The 27,798-nt window shown below is 37.9% G+C and overlaps 1 protein-coding gene across 19 annotated transcripts in view; it reads left to right on the forward strand.

The window, feature by feature from the left end:
• SOX6 (SRY-box transcription factor 6) overlaps positions 1-27,798 on the forward strand; it is a 553,432-nt gene that overhangs the window by 289,957 nt on the left and 235,677 nt on the right. For all 19 annotated transcript variants that reach the window (XM_070428241.1, XM_070428238.1, XM_070428248.1 and 16 more), the window contains one exon: positions 25,341-25,430. In XM_070428241.1, the coding sequence (XP_070284342.1) occupies positions 25,341-25,430 (90 nt within the window). The remainder of the gene's footprint in view (positions 1-25,340; positions 25,431-27,798) is intronic.

The following is a 27,798-nucleotide window of genomic DNA, read 5'->3' on the forward strand; positions in this document are numbered from 1 at the left end:
TAAACAAAACCCCAGAAACCAGCTTTCAGACTGCCGGGATCTCAGAGCTGGAGATGATACAGTATTTCAATTATAGAACCGAAACAAACCAGATACCTGCTTTCAGCAGTAGAGGCTTTGGCCCAGAATAAATAAAAAAGAAAAAAATGAGCGGTTGGGAGCTTCAGTCACCCACCAGCCTGAAAACAGCCCTCATCCCCTCATCCAGGCTGGCCAGACACCCCAGTGGGGACCCCCACCCTGATCCAGGACACCCTTCAGGGCAAACCAGCCATCCCCTACCCATGCACCAGGCCTCTATTCTATATAGTAAAAGGGTAATATGCCTCCCAGCACCGGGATCAGCGTGACAGGGGGGAGCTCCCCAACCCCCTGATCGCCCTGTGGCTCTGTGTGTGACAGGGTGCGGCGCCCCAATCCCCTCCCCCCCCAAGGGGCCCTGCTCTGTGTGTGACGGGGTAGAGCCATAACCTCCCCATCGCCCCTGCCCTGAGGGTGAGAGTGGCGGCGCCCCAACCCCCTGATCGGCCCTGCTCTGTGGGTGATAGAGGGCAGCACCCCAACTCCCTGATCCGCCCTGCTCTGTGTGTGACAGGGGGCAGTGCCCCAACTCCCCTATTGGCCCTACTCTGTTCGTGACAGGGGGGAGCTCCCCAACCCCTCTGATTGACCCTGCTCTGTGTGTGACAGGGGGTGGCGCCGCAACCTCCCCATCAACCCTGCCTTGAGTGTGACAGGGGGCGGTGCCCCAACCCCCCAATTGGCCCCACACTGAGCATGACTGGGGGTGCCATCGCAACCTCCCAATCCGCCCTGCTCTGTGCATGACAGCGGGCAGCGCCCCAACTCCCCAATCGACCCTGCTCTGAGCCCAACCAGGGGCTGCACCTAGGGATTGGGCCTGCCCTCTGCCACCTGGGAGCAGGCCTAAGCCAGCAGGTCGTTATCTCCTGAGGGGTCCCAGACTGCGAGAGGGCACAGGCCAGGCTGAGGGACCCACCCCCCCGAGTGCACAAATTTTTGTGCACCAGGCCTCTAGTACAATCTATAATAATCTATAATAATAAAAGCATAATATGCTAATTAGACCAGACATCCTTCCTTGCAGACAAAGCCACAGTGGGTGGGGGCTGAGGCAGAGGCAGCAAAGCCCTCCTACACCCAACCCCCCATGCTGAGGCAGCGGCCAGGGGCTGGGGCCAAAGTCCTTGAATGAATTTTATGCATCGGGCCTCTATTCATTAATAAATAGTAACACAAGAATAAACTTACAGCTGTAAACCTATTTTTGTCCCACCTTGTATATAAAAATGACATATATAATAACATATGTATGCTAATGTTTACATTTGTATGTGCATATAACTCAGTAAAAATAGACATGAAAAATATCATGATTTGTTTTTGAAGCTGAAGATCATAATTTCTGTTGTTGAATGATCTTGGGAAAGTTACCCTCTGCATCTTTTATAATACTGTGATGTTATCACCTATTTGAAACTATTAAGTAACACATTAAAGGAGGTAAAGTGCCAGAAGCCGGTCCATCCTTGCTGCTTGACACAGTCGCTGTAGGAAAGAAACATCTGCACAGCATATGTTTCAAGGGACCTGGCATATATAGCATATTGTTCTTAATATGTTTGCTCTCCTTAGCACCATGTGTTCTAACCAAGGTCACCTCTCCGAGAAAGGTTGTTTCCCCAGGTGGGGATTTTTCCCTGAGGTTAAGGAGGGGATACCACCCCTTAACTAAGTGCCAGGCAGGTAGTTAATCACTTTAACTATAAACAATCACGCTTAAACTACATTTTCTTTACTCCCTGGAATGGAGATAAGAAACGCCCTAACCTTTGCAATAGAAATTGACAGGATTAAAATCGACTGGTATAAATACAGATGTAACAAGACAATAAACATCAGATCCTGATCAGATCCTAACCAGAACTTGGCTGGAGATCCCGACCAGAACTTTGGCTGGAGATCCTGGCTAGAGGTCCTGACTAGGCTGCTGATCAACTGAAGGCTGTCTCCGTGTCATTCCTTCTTCGCCGACTCCGTCCACACCTTTGGGGACCCCTGGACCTGCTGGGGTTGGACCCCAGCAGTTAAGTAAGATAAAGTATTGAAACTCACTTGTCTGACTTAAGTATGACAGTAACAGATATTAATGCGGGATCTGTGTGTTTGGTATAGTTACCACCTATGGTAACTACCAAATACATATATTTTATCTATTAAATATATATATTTTTGATGATTGAGAGCCAATAAAATGTTCCTGGGTTTGGAGTTTTGGTTTTCAACCGTTCCATCATTTTTGAAAACTTTAATTTTGTTTCTGAGCAACACAGTAGAAAAAAATCACACATATTGATATCAATATAAATATATTTAGTATATGAAATTATAAATATGTATGTGTATGTGAGAAGATTGCTCTAACTTGTAGGAAAAGGATGCTCATAACTTTAAGTTATGTGTTTTTTATTCAAATCTGCAGGTAAATAACCATAAAAAAGCTTCTTTTACATAGTAGTTTGCTTTGTTACATGGAGAGAGAAAGCATGCAGGCAAGTTAGCAATTGAAAACAACTGAAAGCCAATTGTAAGTTATGACTTGTGAACATTTGGCACCTTGGATCTATTTTTTTTTTTTACAAGAGGTTTATTCTGTTGGTGTTAAACTTTTTAGACTTTACTTCTCCTGGTACTTGGACATTTCTTTGAAAGGTTAGCTGTAGAATGAATAAAAAAGCTTTCTTTAACTCTTACTTAATGGTAGCTACAAGGAATTTTATCCCCTTTCCACTATTTATTTTGTTGTGAGTTGATTGTTTCAGATTGTAGGGATGATTTAAGTCAATGATAATTGAACTGACCTGTGATAATACCAGAGTACATTTTGTTCTTACTAAAAATGGGTTTGATTTCTGTCAATATGTAGTATTTGTATGACAGAAGGAGGACATTTAAGGGAAAGGAATTTATTGAAATAGTAGGTAATTGCATTCTTTCTTATATGTATTGGTGAATATATACATGTTTTATATTTACACACATAACTATACAACATAGACATGCCTTCTTGTTTTTAAAAATTTGTATCCAGTACATAATGAAATCAACAAATGAACCATCTACAAGATAAATGGTTCCCTTTAACTACTGGTATGATCAGTCATTTGGGTGAGAAAGTAGCTCATGGCCTATAGGAAAACACAACAATTTCATTTGGATTGGGTTTTAAGCAAGTCATTGTTTTGCTTGGAAAATGTGAAATCGGTGAATGGGCTTGTTCTTTTTGTAGAGAATTACAATAGCACACGGAAGCTTCTGAGTGCTTCTGACAGATGTGTTGGCGGTTTGCCACAAAGAGAAGGGTGCGGCCCTGACTGACAACTTGCAATTATATTATGATGAATGGTTCTGATGTGTGTTCAAGAAAAAACCACTTTCTAGAAAGTGAAAGTCATACATACGGTTCCTATAAAAAATAAGCTCAAAAAAAGTATCATAACTTTCCTTTTATTTTAGCATTTTGGTGGGCTAACCAATTTGAGTGCTTCTCCTTTTACAGAGGTTCTGTTTTTGATAAATCAAAGACCAAATCCAAAATTTTTGTGGGGAAAACTAATTTGATACCGTTTTTGGCATAAAAATTACTTTATCTGCATTTTTGACATCCGCAAAGAAGTCTCTAACGCTTATACAAACACTTAAAATATAGACACATGTCCATAGTGTGGCCACTAGGATTACTGGAGTCAAGCATTCAAAAGGGAACTGCTCTTTTTTGATCAAGTCACTTCTCCTTCTTGATAGATTTTTTTGTTTGTTTTAACATTGAAAAACAATGCATTCAAACAACCATGGATGGATCGAAGCTTTGGATCATTTTGAAATTGTCTTTACCCTTTTCTGATGTAAGTTATCTTAAGAAAAATCTGAATATAGTATCATATGTAGATTTTTCAAGAGTTGGTATGCCTCATCAGTATAGAATTTCATTACTCAGTGATTAAGCTATAATGCATAAAATATGTATTGAGTAAACTGGCATTTTTAGCTTCATAAATTAAGAAAAAATTGACTGATTTTTAAAAGTGAGATCAAATAAAAATGGAAAATTAGGTTTTGAATGTCTTTTATTGCATAATATTTAAATTGTGAAATTTTAGGTAACTTTCAGCACATAGACATATATCTTATTTGAAATACTGTTATTTTTAAAATGTAAGTTTTTATCTGATTCTCTGAGGAGGCCAAGGCATGCTATTTTTGCAGTTAGGGAGGGAACACCTACTGAAGACAGTTAGTAAGCAACATTGTAATTATGAAGATGAAATTCAAATACATGCTGTAATATTTAGCATTTGAAGGAATGTAGTCATAATAGCCAAAGTCTTCAGGAATAATCACATAAAAGTAAGGCACTAAATAATATTACTTAAAAAAGATAATCTAAAATCTGGAGAGAGAAGAATTACTGACTTACCCTAAATTTCTCAAATCTATTAGGTTATTTTGTTTTGTACATGTTAATTTAAAATAGGCCATATAAAGCTTTGAAATAAACCAGAAAAAAGTTTTGAATGACTTTTAGTCTCCATTTACAGTATCCAGTTTTTGTCCTTTGGACTGTTTATCTCTAATTCCCTTTGTGACATTTAGGGTGTATCAACTGTGGTATTTTAATAGTGGGACATTTTCATTGTTACTGAAATAAATGAAATCTTTCATAGTGATAGAATGGTAATGTAAAAACCATGGCATTCCAGTGCAACAATCGGGAGTCCTGCAGTTTCATTGTAGATAGAACTTCTCAGAGAGAAAAAAAAGACATTTACATGCGCGGTTTAGTGTCTTGCCACAGTTCACATTAGTCTTTCTGTGCTTTCTTTTCCCTTGATGGCACTAAGTCATCATTTACCCTTCAAACCTGTGTGTAGAAGAGCAAGAATGTGAAATCTCGATCAAATCGTGTTTTCTGTTTGGGTTTCTCTTTCTGAACTCCTTTGAATTTTCTTTACCTGGTCAGATTTAGGCCTGTATTCTAGCCTTATTTGACAATATATAAGAATTTGTTGTGATTTAAAACTTGAGCCTTTATTGATAAAGTAGTTTGTAGTTTTTATCTTCATTCTTGTTCAAGTTGTCTGTTTAAAACCTGTTATTTTCATCTATAGTTTTTCTCTTACCACTTAGATTCTCATTCTCTCTCTCTCTCTCTCTCTCTCTCTCTCTCTCTCTCTCTCTCTCTCTCTCTTTCTCTCTCTCTCTCTTCAAACTCTAAACTTAGTGTTGGTGTTTTGGAGCCCCAATCTCTGTGCTTAATTTAGTTTTTACCTGGAAGAGAAGCATTCACCAACCATTTGCAGGTGCAAGTTTAGGCTTGTTCGAAATCTTGACATCTGAGCTCTGAGCTCTGAGTAATATCTTCTAGTACTGTGTAGTTTTGAACATATGGAGTTGTATTTGTGGGAGGAAATAGATTGTATTGTTTTATGTTTGTGCCATAGGTCATAATTATTGTAGTGTTTATAGGATAATAAACTCATTAGGCAATTATGTCTTGTTGAGGTATTTGAAACATTATTTGTTTTTATCTTGAAAACTCTCAGGTAGGTAATAATTAGATTTCACTTGCAATAGTTTATTTAAAAGGAAGTTATCTGGAATAAAAGTAAAACTATAAAATGAAAAACTGCATAATTTCTTTTTAAAATATTTTGTTCTTTCACATTTTAAAAATAAACGAGGCTAAACAGTAACAGAAAACAAGGTGAGTACGTCTTTCCTTCTTAAATAATTGAGGTGAGGTGCCTAAAAATTTTATAATATTTGGGTAAAATTTTCCTCGACTGCTCATCATTGATCCCATCATTTTTTCCCGACTGACATTAGTCAAGGACTTTCTGTTTTACAAGGCACATGAGGAACTGGCTAAGTGGTTTTTATACATGCTCTCATTTAGTAGATACAGATACTATTATTATCTTTACTTTGCAAATGATGAAATTTATTTCATGAAGGTCACAAAGTTAATAATTTACAGAACCTATATTTGACACCGTGTTGAATAACTCCAAATCCAATGTGATTAACTATCATGCTATTTAGAAAGCTATGAGGAAAATCAGCTGTAAAGTGAGGTTCCACATCTCTCTTCCTCCAGCAGAGGGGGAAGAGGAAGATAAATCAATGTGGGTTTTCTTTTTCCACTCCTGATCCAAAGAAGATTTGGAGCCTTTGAGGCAGTTACTGCTTGAGGCTGAGGGATGAATGAAAGGTAGGTAGCCGATAAACAGAATGCACCTTTTGTTAAATACTTATGGAAGATGCCAGACTTTCTTAAGCAGTTCAATGTTCCCCTTTTGTCCTATTGGCCACTTTGTGGTAGATGCTGTTCACATAGTATCTTAATCAGCTCAGGCTGCCATCACAAAATACCATAGACTGGGTATTTTAATAGAAATTTATTTCTCACTGTTCTGGAGAGCTCAATTCTTGGCTTGCAGATGTCCATCTTCTCATTTTGTCCTTACATGGTGTGGAGAGAGAGGGAGGGAAGGAGAAGGAAAGGGGGGAGGAAGGGAGAAAAACTCTGGTGTTCCTTCATTTTAAGGGCCCTAATTCCATAATGAGGGTCCCAAACTTATGACCACATCTAAACCCAATTAACTCTCAAAGGCCCCATCTTCAAACACTGTCACATTGGGATTAGGGCGTTAATATATTTACTAGAGGCCTGGTGCACAAAATTCATGCATGGGCGGGGGACGAGGGGGTGTCCCTCAGCCCGGCCTGCACCCGCTCCAATCCGGGACCCCTCAGGGGATGTCGGACTGCCTCTCACAATCTGGGACCACTGGGCTCCTAACTGCTCGCCTGCCTGATCACCCCTAACCACCTCTGCCTGCCTGATCATCCCTAACTACTCCCCTGCTGGCCTGATTGCCCCTAACCGCCTCTGCCTCACCCCACACCCAGGACCCAGGATTCCCTCCACTGGCTGGCCACAGGCACCCGGGACCTGGGCTTCCCTCCCTCTGGCCGGCCACAGGCACCCAGGACCTGGGCCAGCTTCGCCTGGGCTGGCCGCAGCCACAGGCGCCGGGACCGCGGGGCAGGTGGCTTGTCCCTCTCCCAGGCTGCAGCCACAGGCGCTGGTGCCTGGGACTGCGGGGCATGAGGATTGTCCCTTTCCCAAGCCGCAGGCACAGGTGCAGCTGATGGCATCTGGGACCATGGTGTGGGTGGCTTGTCCCTCTCCCAGGCCGCAGCCCCAGCCGCTGGCGCCCGGGACCATGGGGCAGGTGGCTTGTCCCTCTCCCGGGCCGCAGCCTGGCTGGTCCCCATTACTTCTCGAGCTCATTTGTGCCTGGCTAGTCCCCATTCCTCTCACCCCAGTGTTGAGTGTCTGAGCCATTATGGCATGATGGCGTGATGACCATTTGCATATTAGCTCTTTATTATATAGGATTTGGGGGCACACATTTCAGTCCATGGCACACAGTCAGCTCATATGCCTTAGGTGCTTTGCCTTAGAACTAGGATTTTATAGTAACAGTGATTAACATTTAGTTTCTCCTATAAAGTGTTGAACATTTATAGCTCAGACTAAACTATCTTTTACTAAGGCAACCACTCTGTGTAAAACTAAGTATTTCTCAAATGTTCTCTCATTTAGTTTTTGCAACAAATGAGGAAATTGAGGCTGTTATGCTTCAGGTAGCATGACTATTCAGTGGTGAAACTTACATTAGTTGGGAATGCTTTAGGCTGCCAGTATCAACAACAAAACAAAATATTTAACCACCTTAGCTTAAAGAAATAGGTGTTTAATTTTTACACACAACAAGAAGTCTGAATGGAGTGTCTGGTGTTGGTACAGGAGGTTAACAATGTCAGGACTTGACATGTATCCCTGCAATTCTTCTGGATTTCCTTTCATCAGGGCAGCCCCTCATTCTGATAATGGAAGCAGAGGGTGGTGCATGGCAGAGAATTATACCATGTGTATCTCTTTTAAGAAAAATCAAAGTGAGAAACTAATTCCCAGAGCCCCATAGCAGGCTACCTCCTTTGTCTCGTGATCTAGAACTCAATCACGTGGCCAGTGGCCCTAGCTGTAAAGGAGACGAGCAAAGCAAATGTTTGCTCCAGCAGCCTCTCTAGTGAAAAGCAGGTGAAGAAGAAAGGGGCTCTGGGTAGCTTTTGAGTTGCCAAACAACAGTTGGGTTAGGACTACAATTCTAGCTTAGTTCTTTTGATTTATCTTGCTACCTCTCTGGTGGAGTTTTTAACTTTGCTGACGGAGGACTTATAGTTTTGAAAATCTGAGGAGTCATATTTTAGTGTCCTTTCAGAATTTTGAGTGACTTTCAGAAAATATTAGAAAAAGTTTAGTAAACATTAACTTAGTAGTTAAGAGCACAGGCTCTGGACTCAAATTGCCTGGGTTAGAAACCCATTTCTATTACATATTAGCTGTCGGGGAAGTTTCTTTCTTTTGTTTTTACATTTAATATTATTTTGTGTTAGTTTCAGGTGTATAGCGTACTGGTTAGATAATTCTATACTTTACAAAGTGTTCCCCCTGATATTTCCAGTACCTAACTGGCACCATACATAGTTATTATAATACTAGAGGCCTGTTGCACGAAGAGATTCGTGCAATAGGCCTTCCCTTCCTTAGGTTGCTGGCACCAGTTTTCCTCTGGCACCCGGGACCCAGGCCTTCGCTCTGGCTGGGCTCCGGCCAGAGCCCCACCCCCCAGCCGTCAGGCCTCGCGGCTCTGCTTGGGGCCAGAGCGGTGAGGCCTCGAGGCTCCGCTGATCCTGGGGGCATGAGGCCTCACTGCTCCGCTGATCCTGGGGGCGTGAGGCCTCGCTGCTCAGCCGGCTTTGGGGCCGTTTGGCTTAGCTCCACCGCTTGGAGCCTACATATGCAAATTAACTGCCATCTTTGTTGGTCATTAATTTGCATATCGCCCTGATTAGCCCATGGGAAGTGTATCGAAGGTACGGTCAATTACCCTTTTTGTCTTTTATTAGATAGGACTAGAGGCCTGGTGCACAAATTCATGCATGGGTGGGGTCCCTAGGCCTGGCCGGTGACCAGGGCTGATCGGGGTCATCTTGCCCAGTCCTGATTAGGGCTGAGCAGATCGGGTTTGGATCAATCGGGGCCTGCTGGCTGGGGGAAGGGGCTGGGGGAGGGACCATGGGAGGTTGGCTGGCCAGGGGGAGGGACTGCAGGAGGTTGTCCAGCCGGCCAGGCGGAGGGACACGAGGGAAGGGACTGCGGGAGGTTGGCTGGCTGGTCGGGGGGAGGGACTGGCCAGAAGGAGGGACTGTGAGAGGTTGGCTAGCAGCAGGAGGTTGGCTGTGGGAGGGCACTGACCACCAGGGGGCAGCTCCTGCATTGAGCATCTGCCTCCTGGTGGTCAGTGCGTGTCATAGCGACTGGTTGACCGGTCGTTCTGTCATAATGGTCACTTAGGCTTTTATATATATAGATTATTGACTATATTTTCTATGCTGTACTTTGCATCCCCCACCTCCCCTCTGGCAACCATCAGTCTGTTCTCTGTATCTGTGAGTTTGTTTCTATCTTATTTGTGTTTTTAAATATTGTTCTTTAGATTCCATGTATAAGTGAAATTATATGGTATTTGTCTTTCTCTGACTGACTTATTTCACTTAGCACAATACTAAGACCTGTCCATGTTGTTGCAAGTGGTACCATTTTGTTCTTTTTTATGGCTGAGTAATATTCCTTTGTATATATGTACTACAGCTTTTTTATGGGGAAGTTTCTTAACTCCACTGGACTCATACCACAGACTTGTCTATATTAATGGAATCCTTGAATTTAAAGCACTTATTAGTTTGATGTATAGCATATTAAGTCAAGTGCTGCCATATTAAGTACTGCATAACTGTTAGTTGTTATCACCACTATGGGTAGAAATAGAGTAAAAGTCTACCAAAAAACTACACATAGTCATGAAATAGAATAGGAACCAACTTATATTTTTTTACATTGTCTGAGAAAGTATTTACTGCCTTCTGTGAGGCAAGCCAAGACAATGCATAAAATGATTTTAGGTAATAACAAGAAACTGGATACATTTTCAAAGAAAGTAAAATACATATTTGGTGTCCTTGCATAGCTTATCACTGCTTCTCCAACCCTATTGCTGACTCTGGCTGCTCTTGCTGAAATGTCCCATTTTCTCAAATTACATTTGCCTCCATTCTACTCACAAACAGACTTTTAATGTACATGATCTTAGGTGATAGAAGGAAAAAGACCTAATTATTTGATTAAAATAATTCATAATACAAGGTTAATGATCAGTTGCCTTAAGGTGTTTTGTTCTAAGGTTGAGCTTAAACATTGCAAGAATCCTTACTTTGTGTAATGTATAAGGATAGAAAAAGAGGGAGAAAATGGAAAATACTTGTTACTTAGTGTTTTTAAAAAATATTATAGTATGAGAAATGGTATCTCTTTGTAGTTTTGATTTGCATTTTCCTAATGACTGATGATATTAAGCATCTTCTTATGTGGCCATTAATCATTTGTACGTCTTCTCTGGAGAAATGTCTATTCCTTTCCCCCATTTTAAAATTAGCTTTTTTGTCTTCTTGTTGTTGAGTTGTAGGTGTATTTTATATATTATTAGTATTAAGTCCTTATCATGTTTATGGATTATTTCCTAACCTTTAAAAAATACATATACTCTAGTCCAGGGGTGGGATACATCCGGCCTGTGGGCCATATAAGGCCCCCAGAATCATTTGGTTTGGCTCTGCCAAGGCAACTGCAGGCAGGACTCAAAATTCAATAAACCTAAAAGCTTTTTTTCATAGCAAAATAAATTTACATTAAATAAATTATAATAAGTGAATGAAGTTATAAACATCCACATGGCCCTTGGCAGGAAAAAGGTTCCCCACCCTGCTCTAGTCCTATACTATGCAGCTTACCTGTAGAGGAATGCTAGAGGCATTTTCACTAAGATTAGGAACAAGACCAGGATGCTTGTTATCACCATCAGATGATACAATGGTATGCCTGAAAATACCTAGAGAATCAATGACAAAACTAACTGAAACAATAAACTAATTTAATGTTATCATGTGGTAAAATTAATATACAACAATCATTTTACTAGTGTATACAATGATACAACTAATCAAAGAATATAATGGAAAGTAGAGAAAATTCAATTTGCAGTAGCAACAAAGAAGATTAAATATTTAGAAATAAATTTAAAAAGAAGTGTACAAATTGATATGAAGATTTAAAATACAAACTCCTAAAAGACGGAAAAGTACACCTGAATATATGCAGAAATATCTCTGTTGGTGGATAGGATAACTAAAGATGTCATTTTTTTTTCATAAAATGACATGTAAATTTAACACATTCCCAGTACTATCAAGCTTTTGGAAGGGAGCTAGACAAGTTGATACTTTAGTTCATATGGATAAACAAATATGCAAGAATAGCCAGGAATATACTTAAAAACTACAAGGATATATGTGTGCGAATAACCTACTAAACATTAAACCAAAATATAAAATAATGTAGTAATAGCAAATGAATAAACAGACCACTGTAATAGAATTGAAACTTCATATATAAACCCACGTATCTATGAAAGTTTGGTATATAATGAAGTTAGCACTTCAAATCACTGGCGTATAGATGGACTTTTAAAATATTTTGGGCTGGGACAACCGGATAGCTATTTAAAAAAAAACAAACACAAAAAACAGACCTATATTTAGTACAATAAAAAAGAATAAATGGATAAACTTCAAATGGATCGGGGACCTAAGGGTTTAAAAAATGAAAATATATACTATAACATAACAGGAATTCCTCTTGAATCTTGGTGTGAGGAAAGTCTTTATAACTGACTCAAAATACAGAAATAAAGAAAAAAGAGTTCTAGATTTGAATACGTAAAAGTATAAGTCAACATCATATACCTGCTTATATCATTCACTGAACGCACAGTATGATTTCTGTGGAATTCCTGTCAACAGTGCATAATCTGAATCTAACCATGGGGATACATTAGAGAAAAACTGAAAAACATTCTACAAAATAACTAACTGGTCAAGGTTATGAAAGACAAAGAAAGGAGCAGTTGCCCGGCCGGTGTCGTTCAGTGGTTGTGTTGACCCATGAACCAGGAGGTCATGTTCAATTCCCGGTTAGGGCACATGCCTGGGTTTTGGGCTCAATCCCCAGTGGGGGTCATGCAGGAGGCAGCAGATCAATGATTCTCATCATTGATGTTTCTATCTCTATCTCCCTCTTCCTTCCTCTCTCTGAAGTCAATTGGGAAAAAAAAAAAAGGAGCAGTTCCAGTTTAAAGAAGAGCAATTCTGTTCTGATATTCTGCAATTCCTAGAAATGCCAAGTGTGCAGTGGCTGTTACTTAAAGACTTTAAGGAAGCAAATACACAAACTCCCAGGTGCTCAGGGATCACCCTTCCTCCATATTTGACGAGCAGCTTACTTGGAGGTATATCAAAGTCATTTTCAATGGCTCAGAGTAGTTTCTCTCCAAGTTTAAAACAGGAAGCAAAGAATGCTTTCCATTTCTATAGTATGATTGAGACTATGAGTAGCTGAAAGTAATTACTCTTGGAAATTTTACTTTGGTCAGGAAGGCAATGGGAGTGATTATAGGGTTCATTTAGTATTGGGATCCAGAAGTTACATCTTGGAGAACTCTATGGGTCCTTGGGAAGTGAAAATTAGGATAAAATCAAGGCTATTCTTAGTTATTTCAACTCTTGTTGGAGACGTAAAGCTTAAAGGTCATTATCATCATTGTTATTTTATTACTGTTACTACCCTTTAAGGAATCCACCTGAAACAAAACCCCTAATCATCAAAATATTTAATTTTCTTGCAATTTTTTTTTGGATTTTGAGAACATCTTACAAAGACAAAGGCAGATGAGTGTGAGGGAAGAAAGTCACCTGTAAATGGATAACTTGATAAGACTTATGTGAATTTTGAGACTGGATTCGATGTTAAGGAGTTAGAAACTGATTGCAGTGAATCTTCTTTCTCAACAACTAATTACTTAGCCGTTTGAGACTCTTACATAAAATTCAGGAAAAACCTAGAAATATTTCTCTGCACTTCGATCTTAATGCATCAATGATCTGACCATAGGATGTTACCACAGTTTTTCTTCCTATGGTGAGTCACCAACAGTAAAGGCACAATCTGCATATTTGAAGCACCTAGATGTAAAATATAGCTTTATGTGTAAGGTACTATGTTGCCTACAAATGCAATGACTCTAAAGATTGTACAGCCACAGATACTATCATCCTTATGACGGTTTGTTGAATGGTGTGCAGCTAGCTCCCTTCTTTAAACATTACACTTTTGTTTGTGGCTGTAGCTAATGATTACAGAACTTGTACTCTGAGACATTGTCTCTTTGCTTTCAGAGAGAACACTTTTAGACTGGCCTTGTTATTTTTGTTTGTTTAGCCTTGTCACATTTCAGCTTAGGCTTCAGGCATTGCAAGAGTATTTTCTGCCCATCTGAGTGGTAATTGTCTTCCTCACTTCAGCTCAGTATCTGGCCTATGTGTATATATTTTTCATTTTAAAATTTGGGTATTATTGAAATATAACATGGTATTAGTTTAAGGTGTACACATTGTTGATTTGATATCCTGTATAATAAAAGGTTAATATGCAAATCGACCAAATGGCAGAATGACCGGTCGCTATGATGCGCCCTGACCACCAGGGGGCAGATGAGCTCCCACAGGGAGAGCGACGCTCAGCCAGAAGCCAGGCTGACAGCTGGTAAGTGCAGTGGCAGTGGCAGGAGCCTCTCCTGGCTCCGTGGCAGTGTTAAGGACCCCTCGGGGGATGTGTGACTGCTGGCTTAGGCCCGCGGGGAGTGGGCCTAAGCCAGCAGTTGGACATCCCTGGAGGTGTCCCAGAATGCAAGAGGGCACAGGCCGGGTTGAGGACTCTCCCCCCCCCCCCCACAGTGCACAAATGTCGTGCACCAGGCTTCTAGTATTTATATATTACAGTATGATTACCAGCATACCTCTGTCACATTACATAATGATCTTATATGTGTGTGTGGGCAGTGAGAATAATTAAGATCTAGTCAGAAACTTTGAAGTTTATAGTATGGCATTGTTGACTACAATTACAATGCTGTTCATTAGATCTCCAGAACTTTACTCACTAGTTGCAAGTTTTATTCAGACCAACAGATGCACATAATCTTTTTGAATACTGAGAACTGACTGATTTTAGAACTATATTGTTGATAAGCTTGACTTGCCATTTAATTATAAGAAATTGTTAAGTAACCACATTTGATGTTCATAGTAGGGTCAAAACATATAGACACATACTATTATCAGCTTTCATTTTAGTTGATAGCTGTATTCCCTCTGACACCACTAATTGTTGCCTAATTTGAATAGAAGATAGAGAGGCATATGAAGTTCATCTTTAAGCTATGTATGGGGCTGTTGAAAGAGCCTTTGTTCTCTATGCGATCAAGAGAATTGGTCAGTGTTTGGACTTTCACAGAACAATACTTAGTTGAGAATTTGCTACCGTTTTTCCTGTTTCCTCTCAAAATAATGAGAAAGGGTGACATATTTAAGCTATAATTTTTCTTTCTGTGACTACAACTGTTTTCTTTTTTGAGAGCATAATTTTAGCTTTTATTCTCCTTTCACTCAAAATGTCAACATTGAAAATAAGGTTAAAATTATTAAAAAAAAAAAAGAATTTGTGTTTGGGTAGAAGTTTTTAAAATGCTGATGATTTCTTAATTTATTGCCCTTGCTGTGAGAGAAATGATTCTTCTAAAGACTAATGGCTTTGCCCAGCCTGCATGGCTCAGTGATGGAGTGTCAACCCATGAACCAGGAGATCATGGTTTGATTCCCGGACAGGGCACATACCCGGGTTGCAGGCTCGATCCCCATTGTAAGGTGTGCAGGAGACAGCTGATCAATGGTTCTCTCATCATTGATGGTTCTGTATCTCTCTCCCTCTCATTTTCTCTCTTAAATCAATAAAATTATATTAAAAATAAATAAAGATTAATGGCGTTAACCATCTTGCTTTGATCTTAACAAGCTGATTATCATTTATCTTTGGGTCACTTTTTCATATAAAGGATAGTATTCCATTATTGAGAAGAACTACACTAAACTCCAGGTTTGATAGCAGAATCCCAAATGGAGCATTTCCTGTTGAAGTGATGGGCTTAATGAGTGTCCTGAATCTGCAACCTTAAATTGCATCTTCCCCTAGGGTGTTCTTATTTGAATCTTTAGTTCTACCAGTACATTAGACATTAGGGAACTGTGATTCCCTTGAAAATATTTTCTTTGGTGTCTTAAGTGTAGGCAAGGCATGCTGATGTATTAAAAAAAGAGAACTGAAATCTATGGCAGCACAAAAGGTAAATAATTACAGATAATAGATACAGTAGTAAAATTGTGTTTATACTACTATTTACTTGTCCTTGGGATCCTAGTAAGATTTACTGTACCTTATATCCTCTCATCATTCATTCTCATTGATTTACATATTTTTACTTAGTGCCTTCTATATTCCAATGGCTATGCTGGACACTAAAGATATTCTAGTGAGCAGGATAGATATATTTCTTGGCTTCATAGAACTTATAGTCTGATAGGATTGATGATGAAGTTATAATAGCATATGTTGAAAGTCATGCTTTGGGTAGCATAGGATTTCAGTAGTCTACTGAAGACATTCTTGAGGAGAAATGGCTTTTAAATTGTTACCGAATGAATAGGAGTTAGTAAAAGAAAGTAGTGGAATGTTTCAGACAGGGTAAAGAGCACATGTAAATGTCACAGGAAAGACAGTTTGGCAGGTAGCTTTCGGTTCTTTGTGGGAACGGAAAGGATTTCAGTACGGAGTAGAAAGAAAAGAATAGGCAGTGGTGAGAACACCTAGAGAGGTAAGTGGGTTCCAGAACCATTTAAGTCATTTAAAGGAATTTAGGTTTTATTCTAAGGGTAAATGTTTGGAGAATTTTAAATAAAATGTTAGAGAAACTTTGTGCCTTTCCTGTATTTCTTCATTCCTACTTCTGTAAAAACTTGTTTTTTCATAATAGTCACATGGAAGGTGTCATCTTACTTCTAACTACAAGAGCTAAAAAGTCTGTCCTTTTTTGGGGGGTGGGCAGGGTGGAGACAAAGATATATGCATTTTTCAGATACTCTGGGATCTTATAATTTTATTTCTGTTTTTGTTCTGGGGAATCTGGCTTTTCCATACACAAATGCCAGATGACCTCTTTTTTATTTACGGAAAGTTGTATTTGTCACTGAAGTAGTCTGGTCTACATTTCACCTTTACAAGTAGAGAATTAACTAATATTATATGGTATCTAATATATGTTTTGTAAGAATTAGCCTGAGTATAGGGTAATAATTATGTATTTTAAAATATTTTATTTAAATAGACCATGCTTATGGTAAAATATACACTCTTAAGTGTACCTCTTGATAAACTTTTATATATGTGCACACTCATTGTAATCATCATCATCCTTAGCAAGATAAAGAACATTTCCAGTGTCCTAGAAGGCTCCTTCATTCTCCCTCCCAATTATAAATTCCAAAAGATAATCACTATTCTTTCCTGTCACCATAGATTCATTCATTTTGTTTGTTTTTAAATTTTGTATAAATGAAGTTATAAAGCTACATCTGTGGTTTTTTTTTCCATTCAATATAATGTCATTGTTACAGGTAGTAGTTTGTTTTATTTGTTGCTGTGTAGCATCATATCTCTATTGAAGAGGTGGTATTTAATGTAGGCATTGCAGAATGAGCATCAAGAAGGGTGGGGAGATATTCTGGTCAGGAGGATGTCATGAGTGAAGGTGTGGAAGTGAAACAGCACAAAGTATGTACAAGTGAGATACATTTGGTGTTCTCAGTTGAACGGAATGAACAACTATGGGAGGCTGGGTGAAGGTGGAGAGATTGAGAGAGAAAAAGAAAAAACTCATGGACAGGGACAACAGTGGTGATTGTCAGGGAGAAGGGAGTTGGGAGAGTGGAGGACGGTATAAGGGGGAGAAAGGATGGAGACTTGAGTTGGAGTGGTGAACACACAATACAGTGTACAGATGATGTATTGTAGAATTGTGCACCTGAAACCTGTACAATTTTGTTAACCAGTGTTATCTCAATGTATTCACTATCAAAGGTAAAAAAGAATAATAGGAGATGAATCACTAGGGCCAGATTATGTAGGGCCCTTAAGACCTTGCTTTAAAGTGATCTTTATGGAATATCAATACATAAATAAAAGAGATAAGAAGGGATAGTTTATCAGTAAAAACTTATTTTATAATTTCATTTTATAGCATTAAATATAAAGCCCTTTAACTAGAGCAATGAAGCTGTTTTGATAAACACAAAACTGAAACCCATGCTTGTTGATCTTAGATAGGAGTTTTTGTTGCTGTGGGTGTGTGTGTTTTATGAGCCTCAGTTTCCACTTTATTTCTGATGTCTTTTCATTAGGCTGTTTCACTTTTAAAAAATCCTAATTCAGCCCTAGCCAATTTGGCTCAATGGACAGAGCATCAGCCTGTGGACTGAAGGGTCTCGGGTTCGATTTCATCAAGGGCACATGCCTGGGTTGCTGGCTCGGTCCCCAGTAGGGGGCCTGCAGGAGGGAGCTGATCAATGATTCTCTATCATCATTGATGTTTCTATCTCTCTCTCCTTCTACCTTCTTCTCTGAAATCAATAAAAATATATTTTAAAAAATCCTAATTCAGATAGCTAAATAATTGTAAATAGCAGCCCGATAAGTGTTTACTTACAGTCATTGCATATTTTCAATAAAGCAAAATATTTACTTCACTGTTTTAACCTGGTAGTAATCAATGTTTTAAACTGGGAGTACAAGTTAATGCGTTGGTGGTTTCCAGTGTTAAATTTGAAACATAACACATTTGTCTGTATATGACAGCTTTTGTTATGATTTTCTATTGTTTATTTTTTTAACTTGTAACTGGCAGAAACCCAACTCAAACTAGCTTAAGCAAAAACAGGAATATATGGGCTTACATTACCAAGAAGCCCAGAAGCAGAATTTGGTTTTAATTATTTTTGGATGTAAGTGTGCTAACACAATGTAAAGATTTTTTTCTCTATCTTATCTTACTTTATGTGCCAGGGACCATGGCCATGGCCCACATGCTTTTTGCTTCCAACCTGAGAGGCTTTTCAGATAGTTCCTGGGTCAAATTCCTCTTTGTTTTCCTGGGAGGAGCAGTAGGAGGCAGGCAGCAGTGTCTGTGATTGACAACTTGCATCACAACAACAGTAGCACTCAGAAATATCCCCCCCCCCAAACAAACAAACAAACAACAACAAAAAACAAAAACAACAAAAAGGAATATAGAACACAGTGGCCACACACAAATTATTTTTTTTCACTGCCCAAAACAGTTGTTAGTTTTTTTAAAGGAGTTAAGCATGCATCTGAAAAAGTAAAAATGAATTCAAGTACTTGTAGAACTCAAAGAGCAGTGTTTTATATATGTTAATTGTTTGAATACTTTGGCCTTTGGCAATGGAGCAGCAGAAAATAGGATCACGAGAGGGTAGGGTGTCATGATGAGTAATATTTCAGCAATATGGACAGCTATAGTCTCTAATAGGACATTTTACTCCATTGAACTTGTGGTGAATTTGAACGTGTTGTGGGCAATAAGCTACAGTGAAAAACCAAGGTGTCAGGCTGCACGTTTACTTCTTGTACATGAAGATAAAATCTAATTTGGAAGGAATTACTTTTTGGGCTTAACAGTATTTTTAAGTAGCATCTTAACTGTTCCTTAACAGATGATATTCAGGAAAGGCAAGCCCTTAGTGCAAACGAGATAAAGCATTATGGGAAGGAATATGGAGGAGCAGTGTAATGGAGTGTGTATTGGAGAATAGGCTGTTGAACACTACTGACTTTTACTGAAATACCTTGAGTTTTTAGCACCCTTCTCCAAAGAACTAGAGTGCTTCCCTCCATATCTGAAGTGGAGACTATAAAACTGATGTTCAAATAATAATTTAAGTAGTCATTTCAGTAAAACTAGCAATGAACCGGCGTCAGGGCTCTGTCACCAACTGTTGGACCTTGAGCAAGGCAGATGCCTTTTTTTTTTGACTATTTCCTCATTTCTGAAATGGGTGCGTTGGTCTCTGCAATCAGCTAAGTCTCTCAGCTACAGCAGTAGGCCACGAGCCTCTGAATCACCTGCTGGGTGTTTCACTCTTTTTCTATACTGGCATGGGGCAGCTGCTACCAATTAGCATTTGTACTCCGATGGATATGGGAGATGAATTTCGTTTTGAATAATCCCTCGGATATTGTTCTAGGTGCTAAGTAGCCTGGGAAAGCAGATGAAAGAGATATATCTTTTATCTGTATCTATATAACAATGTGAATTCCATGAGTGTTTGTTAAGCCTCAGTTTTTAGAAGTCCCTATAAAAAATTATCAAAGACTTTGGTAGATAAAAACAGTGCAAAGAGATATTGCACCTAATGTGATGATATTGCATGTGTATTTCTGGCAGATTTCAAATGTAAGCCTTTTTCTCCCTTATAAAAATGCCAAAATCTTGTATCTAATAGTTCTAATGACATTTCAATAGCTCTCTCTCTCTCTCTCCTTCTCTCTCTCTCCTTCTCTCTCTCTCCTATCTAGTAAAGTGGTTGTGGAATTACATTTTTCCTGGAAGGAATATATCTGATTTAATGACCAAATTGTTTTAAGGCAGCACAACAGAATTTCACAAGAACTAAATCTATTTCTTCATACCGATCATGCATGTTTTACTCAAGCATTGAGTCATTAGCATGTTTATAATGGTTCTAATTTAGCACAACATTTTCTGAATTTTATCCTTGAGTCATTTACAAATTGTTCATATTGAATAAACAAAGGAAACAGATTGCATTTTATACTTAGTAATTTATCTGAAAGAAGAGGGGAGGGTTAATTGTTTTAAAGTTTTGGTCTGTTTGGGGAAGTAAGCCTGCTTTTTTCATTGCTAGGCATAAATGCCATTTCTCATCTTTTTGGGGATTGAGGGAGGGGGCTATGGAGGAGTAAAATGAAAAATTAGGACCAGGACAAGATTGGCCACTCCCAGAGGGGAGTGTGGAGCAAAAGGGGAGCTGGCACGAGATTATCCAAAAACAGTTGGTGCATTCCTTAATGATCAAGTGCTTGAGAAGTCCAGCTCTTCCTGGCAGAGCATCTGTGTTGATGTTTATATCATTCCCTGCTGTATGGGAAAGGCATGCTTTCTCTTGCTGCTTGGCTAAAAATAGGGTGGAATATAGCATTGTATGAGATATTTTAAGATAGCAAAAACATTTAAGAGGTTAAAGGTTCGACTTTTGGATCAGAAAAGATCAGTGATACAACTTGTGTTGTTCCTTGCAGACTGCATTTTATCTAGTGTTTGTCAGTGATTCGCACTCTTGGTTAGGCAAGTTATTCTAGTTTCATTTGGTGCAGTCTGAAAAACCCACTCTGCTGGCTTTTCTGTCAGCTTCCCAGCATGAAGGGCAGGCCTGAAAACAGCCTCTATTTATACCCCCTTGTTCGTATTTGGAAAATCAGTTGTTTCACTGGAGAGGGGGAGAAAGAGAGGAGAGCACAAGCAGTTGTCAGGGAGTGTGCTTTATACGTTATCGTGACTTCAAAATAAAACTGGCACATTTTAGTGTCTAATTATTTTTAGTGAGCTTGGAGGGTTTTAATTAAAATTTAAGAGTGCTCTTCAAGCTCTCCAAGCTCCAATTTTATCCCACTGTATTCTGAAGCACTTATCACTGTGGAAATATGTACAGTAACTGGCTTGTGCATCTCTGTTTCCTAAGGAAAAATGTGGGATGGGATGATCAGCAAGGATATAAATATATATTGTCAGATTACTTGTAAACTAAGGTCAAGGGTACTCTTGAGAAGTTATTATTCCTGGATACAGAGAAAAATTATTGCGTTTGAAATGTGTAATTCCTATGGTAAAAACAAATGAATTGTTTCAATTTTTTCTTAAAAGAGTTAATAAAGCAGTAGGAAATCTGCACAGAGGAGCAGCAGCCATTATTTTTTCTCACTAAAATACTTTAAAGATATTTTCTATATCATGTTTCTAATGGCTTAGCATTTGAGGTAAATAGAATAATAAGTGGTTACTCACAGGTCAGTTGTTTTAAAGTACAATGATTTTTTCCATTTTTTTCTATTCCCCATGATTTAGTTTTAATGATGATTTAAAAAAAAATGTACTCTCTTTGACCCACTTGAAATATCTTTATTTTGTGCAGAATAAGTGTTAATACGGCCTCGACTTTGTTTACTAGAAATCATTTTAAATTGTTTTTAAAATACTACACAGATTAGAAAATAAATATCCCACATACTTTCACTTTGAATTTCTCTTGTACTGTAAAATTAATTATTAGCATGAAAAGCACTCTTGACCCATATGGACTGAAACCTAGTTGATTAGGAAGCAGAAACATTGCTTTGCAATCATTATGCAGGATATTTATGAAAAATTAGTTCTGAATTGCCTTTCCTTGTTCCCTAGGAAAAGTTTCTTTAAAAATTTAAATTTGCAAAGAAAAAGAAAAAAAAAAAAAAAAAACAAAAGCTATGCAACTGAAAATTAATTTATAATGTATCAAAACCTTTTACATCTTTGATTTAAATATAAGGGAAATCCCAGGTCCAGCTCTTGATTTTCCATAGTCCTTTTTAAATACTTTATTTACAAAAATGAGATAAATATAATAAAATTCTGTATTTTATTGACTATGTATTGGCTTTGGAGGCTAATTCTTTCAAAGTAAGAGGAATTAAATTTGACATTTTCCACTTTTATACTGAAGTGTGTAGCTTACATTCATTTTTAATATGTACATATTATGGTGACTTTTTTAAATACCATAATGTTACAGTTCTTTATCTCAATTTCCAAAAGGTATATAGCTCCTCTCCTATGTCTCAGCTGAAGACAACTCAGTCAAAACACTGAAATTCGAATAGTCAAAGTTAGATCATGAAATAAGCTGTATATTGTCTTATTGATTTGAGGACTATGGCACCACCATACATTTTTTTTAGCTGCTTTCAATTTAATCATGTAAAGCACATTTATCTGAATAAATAGTCCAAGAATATCTGGGTGATGTTCAGTACCTTTCTGCCATTTGGAACCCTGACTGACTGGTGAGCTACAGCCACTCTGCATGCTCCTTCCTACTCTTACACGATGCAAACTGGAGCTCTTTACGTATTTGACCTCTTAGGATTTTGCATCTGTACTTGGGGCAAAGTCTGATCTGACCAATTGCCTCTGTAAAGCTGGTGTCCTATTAATGTAGTGAAGCATGTAGTACAAGGAGATGAATACTTACTTTTAATTTCCACCCTTACCTGGATATTGTTTGAGTGGGGAATCTTAAATTTTTAAAATATAAACTATTTAAAAATTAAAATAAGTTTTTATGTATATGTTTATTACACATTTCCTCATTTCAAGTCAGAAACCTCTCGGTGATGACAGTCCTCTGCTTAGGTAGTATTTGTTAACAACCTGAATTTTTTGGTCCTTTTATCCCTTCCTCTTTGGCTTTCCATTACAGTATGGAGTGAGCTTAGTACTAATTGTGGTAAGCTCTTAGAAGTTTGGCACTCAGATAATTAGGTGAGAAGCTGGGAGTTTGTCAAGAGATTCTTCAGTGTTTTGAATCTCTCTAGAATCTCTGTGCATTGAGATTAAATGCTGATAAGGTTTTATTTAGTGAGTTGTATGTCTTGTCCTATAGATAAAGGCCATCAGTAGTTGTTATTACATATTTTCATGAACTATAATAGAGATATGCAAAGGCTGCTTTATGTCCCCGCTCAGCTTCTTCTACTGAAACAGGAACTATATGGCTAGATTAATTTATCATTATAGTGAGAATTAATTTTCCAACAGGAATGTGAAATGCTTTGAAGTTATTAACCATTTTATTAATGAGTAGCTTTTATGTAAAGCTGTGTCCACATGGTTTGATTTATGTTGGAAGTGTGTCTTCCTGTTGTCCATATAGTTCTATTTTTCTTCCATGGAGTTTAAGCATTCTTTTCCTGGAGCTCAGAAAGATTTCAGGTCTATTTATAGAAATGAGAGACATATTTTTATGTTTTACATTTATTGTGTTTCTAATACTAGTTTATGAACTTGCTGTGAGTTTGTGATCATTACTAGAAAATTGGGCTTTGTCTTTTACGATTACAATATATGCTCTCAACTCAAATTTTAATCAAACAAGTTATGTTTTAGCATTTGTATCAGTGATTAGCAGTTTAGTGTATTGTTATAACATGTATGAAAGGGCAATAAAAAAAAGTAACAGAACTGGGTAGGATAGAAAGTTGAACATGTTGTGTTGACTATTCTTATCCATGATCTGATGTTATATCAATATATCTCAGACATTTAAACCCTATTTGCAAAATGTAATCTCTGATAGGCACGGCTTTGAAGATTGGCTTCATAATTTTCAAGACTCAGTGTTATCATTTTTATGACTTCAGCAAAAATACAAAATATGTATAGACCAAAGTACACATCTTGTTTCTGAATTTAAAAATAAATGTAGCAAGAAACCATTTTGGAAATTAAATACAGACTGAACATATGGGTATGCATGTAGGCCCTATTGGAAGGTCGCTCAGAATCCAGTTTTTAATCACAGCGGTAGGTCCCTCGTTGAAGCCTAAGACAATTTTAATGGGAAAGAATGGAAAGGAAGAAGGAGGGAAGTAAAGAAGGGAAGAAGTAAAGGAAGGGGCAGGGAGCTTTCTCTTAATAGAATCAAGCTGGCTTCTATTTAGAAAGAACTTTAGCTTCTGTGATAGTGCGCTAGTGCTGTTGTTCTTCATCAGGCATTTCAGGATGCACTGATCTGGATTCCATCCATTCCTTGATTGATTGATCATGTCATGGACAAATGTTAATTGTTTTTGCCAATACGTTCTAATTGTGCAGTAGTCTTCTCATCTCTAACCCCGGGCTTGCTGTCTTTTTCTAAAGCTTATCTAGTTTCTAAAACCCTTTAGATCCATCTTGACCTTACTGTCATTCTGAAAAATTCAAGGAGGATTTAGAAGTTGGAAGAAAAAAAAAAAGAAAGGAAAAAATGCTGAAGAGAAAGGTACTGATAGGGAAAGGAGAAGCATTTGGATACAGAGTAACAATTTAAATATAATTTAAAAAGAAGTTATCAGAATTTGACACTTGGAATGTTAAAGTTTAATGGGAGTATGCTTCACACTAAGGTTTAGTATTTAAGTCTGCATTCTCTTTTGGAAATATGTCTTATTTGTTAAGATTTGAGGCTCAAAAGATACATGTAAATAGTTGCAAGCAGTAGCGTCAGTTTCAGATCCATCTGAATATAGAGATAAGAGAGCGCATTGAGGATAATGTGCTAATTATTAGAATATTCTGGTTTAAATTTCTGTAACCTTTATGAATCTTTATAGAAACAAGTATAATCACTTCCTGTAATCTAGTGTGCTACTTAGAAATGCAGCAGGGAAAAATGTTTAAATAAGTATTTTCTTGAAGAGAATATATACTTCTCTTTTTATACAAGAGAACTGTAGTAGCAGTTTTCATTATATGGACTTTATTTTCTTTGCATTTTGCCATAAATGGGTATTTTATGAAAGTTGCTGTATTTTTTTTTTTTTAAGAACACATGGTTACAGGTTGATTGATGTTTTCTCCCTTTAAGAATTGTCATTCTTCTGTGAGTAGCACATGAATTTTGCTTGGAATTAAAACATAATCACCTGGATTAAAAGGAATATTTTCTAAACTTAAACCTGTAGAAAAGGGCCCCTTTTTCTGTCTTATCAGTCTAAGAAATGCTAAATGATGACTGAATATTGATATAATTATAATTGTAATACCAATACAAGTTTATTGAGCATTATATTCTTAGGAATAGTTTAAATAATCTGGTAAAAAATTAGTTGTGTTATTTTATAATACAGTAATATAATTGTTTATATCCTAAGGTTAAAACAACAAAAAATAGCTTTGATCATTTTTAAGTGATAGAATTTCTTCATAAACTAGCTTTTTGGATTTGTAATATTTTAATACTTATAAAATAAAAAATATATGTAATATCTTGAATCCTTACTTTTTTTATTTTAACAGATTCCTCTTGCATGGAAAAACTACTATCAAAAGATTGGAAGGAAAAAATGGAAAGACTAAATACCAGTGAACTTCTTGGAGAAATTAAAGGTACAATATATAAAATATAAAATAAATCAATGTGGAGATGTTATTTTGTATAACCATACATTTGCTGATCGTCTGTACCCTAACATTAATTTCTTACTTCTAATATTTGTTAATGTATGAGAGGTAAATGTATAGTATGTCCTTGAACTTTTATTCTTTTTAATGTTTACAGAATGAAATTTTTGGCCTCTCTTTTTATTATTCTATAACATATAGATGATAGGATAAATTGTTTTTAATTTACTTAACTAAAAAGTATTAAAATAAAAAATGTCATATCAAAGATGATGAACAAATTAAATTAAATACAATTTTAGTCTTTCCTCTTAAGTCATAATGTAATAGCTTTATTTATGAATCTAAGTCAATACTTTGAAAGGGTCAACTGTAGCACCTATAAAAAAAAAGAGTTTATAGAATTTGCTGTACATAATGGTTTATGGGTGGGTTCTGAGGCCTGTGCACTGGTTCAAATCCTGGCCCTGCCATTTACTAGATAATTGACTTTGGGCAAGTCACTGTCTTCTTTATGTTTTGAATTCCTAGGATCTAAAATGGGGATAATAATAGTATCTACCTCATAGGCTCCTTAAGAGAATTAATACATGTAAAGCTTTTAGCATTTTACCTGGCACTTAAGAAAGGACTCATGAGAGTGAGTTTTAGTCATTGTTATTATTAACATGCCCATATGTTGATAGGTTGATTAATCTTAAACAGATTTCACAGGATTTAAAATTTCATAACCTTTTACCCTGATGATGATGGATATCTTAATTTTTGAAGTTATATGATTGATGTTATTACATGTTAAGAAGTGGACAATCCCAATCAATACATTACAGAACTAACCTAACTCTCTTGTTGATTTCTTTAAGGAAATGAAGTACTGTATTATTAATTTTTGCTATCATGAATCGAATCCTAAGTCATTAATTGATTCTATAAGTTGTTCCTTACAGACAGTCATTACTGCCACTTGCACTAACAATTTGGGCAGTTTATTAGATTATGTTTCTGAATTTCCAAACAGCTTCAGGTTAATCTTCCTATTGGTCATGGATAATAAATATCTCATTTAAGGTGAATATTTGGCAATAGTTATCTGATTAAAATTTTATTTTGAATTTAGTATAGAAAATTGCCTAGGGTTCAGACATCTTATGTTCTTCTCAAATGAAGAGAAAAGGAAGTCATCTCCCAATGAATAATTAATAACTCATTCCATTATCTAATGCAGTATCAAAATCAAGTAGAAATTTAATAGTATTTTGAATTTCACTGCTTCTGCTTTTTACTTATGAAGGCCACTTGCTTGCCATTTTGGAAACAAACCCTCAACGTTTAACTGAGGGGTAGAAAGAAAGTCATTAGTGACATATTCTTTTTGTTTTGTACTTTCATTTTTTATATTTTTATTTTTTAAATTTCATATAACTTTATTTTAACTTTATTGTTGAAAATATTACATATGTCCCCCTTTTTCCCCATTAACCCCCTCCAGCTCGCTCCCTCCCTTGCCCCAGGCTTTTACCACCTAATAGTCCCTGAGTGACATATTCTTTATCCAGCTGCTATAACATGGTGTGTGCTACTTTGCACGTCATTTTTTCTTCCCTTCCCAAAGTCATTGGTTTTATAACAGTGAGAACGGAAATGGTTTATGCAAAGTCAAGCTTTTGCCAGCATGAGTGATGGGGGTCTTGCTTTCTCTCAGTAATGTGGAAGCTAACATTTTATTATGTTACTAGAGGCCTGATGCATGAAATTCGTGCACAGGTGTGTGTGTGTGTGTGTGTGTGTGTGTGTGTGTGTGTGTGTCCCTCAGCCCAGCCTGCACCCTCTCCAATCTGGGACATCCCTCTCACAATCCAGGACTCCTGGCTCCCAACCGCTCGCCTGCCTGCCTGCCTGCCTGATTGCCCCTAACCACTTCTGCCTGCCAGCCTGATCACCTCCTAACCACTCCCCTGCCGGCCCAATTGCCCCTAACTGCCCTCCCCTGCAGGACTGGTTGCCCCCAACTGCCCTCCCCTGCAGGCCTGGTCACCATAACTGCCCTCCCCTGCCAGCCTGGTCGCCCCTAACTGCCCTCCCCTACCAGCCTGGTCGCCCCTAACTGTCCTCCCCTGCAGGCCTGGTTGCCCCCAACTGCCCTTCCCTGCTTGCCTGATTGCCCCTAACTGTCCTCCTCTGCAGGCCTGGTTGCCCCTAATTGTCCTCCCCTGCTGGCCTGATTGCCCCTAACTACCCTCCCCTGCCAGCCTGGTCACCCCTAACTGCTCTCCCCTGATGGCCTGGTCCCCCCAAAACTTTTCTCCCCTGCAGACCTGGGTCCCTCCCAACTGTTATCCCCTGCAGGCCTGGT

Source organism: Myotis yumanensis, unplaced genomic scaffold (assembly GCF_028538775.1).
Source record: "Myotis yumanensis isolate MYYU_CA2020_CCGP unplaced genomic scaffold, mMyoYum1.0.hap1 SCAF_10, whole genome shotgun sequence".
In the NCBI taxonomy this organism is placed as follows: domain Eukaryota; kingdom Metazoa; phylum Chordata; class Mammalia; order Chiroptera; family Vespertilionidae; genus Myotis; species Myotis yumanensis.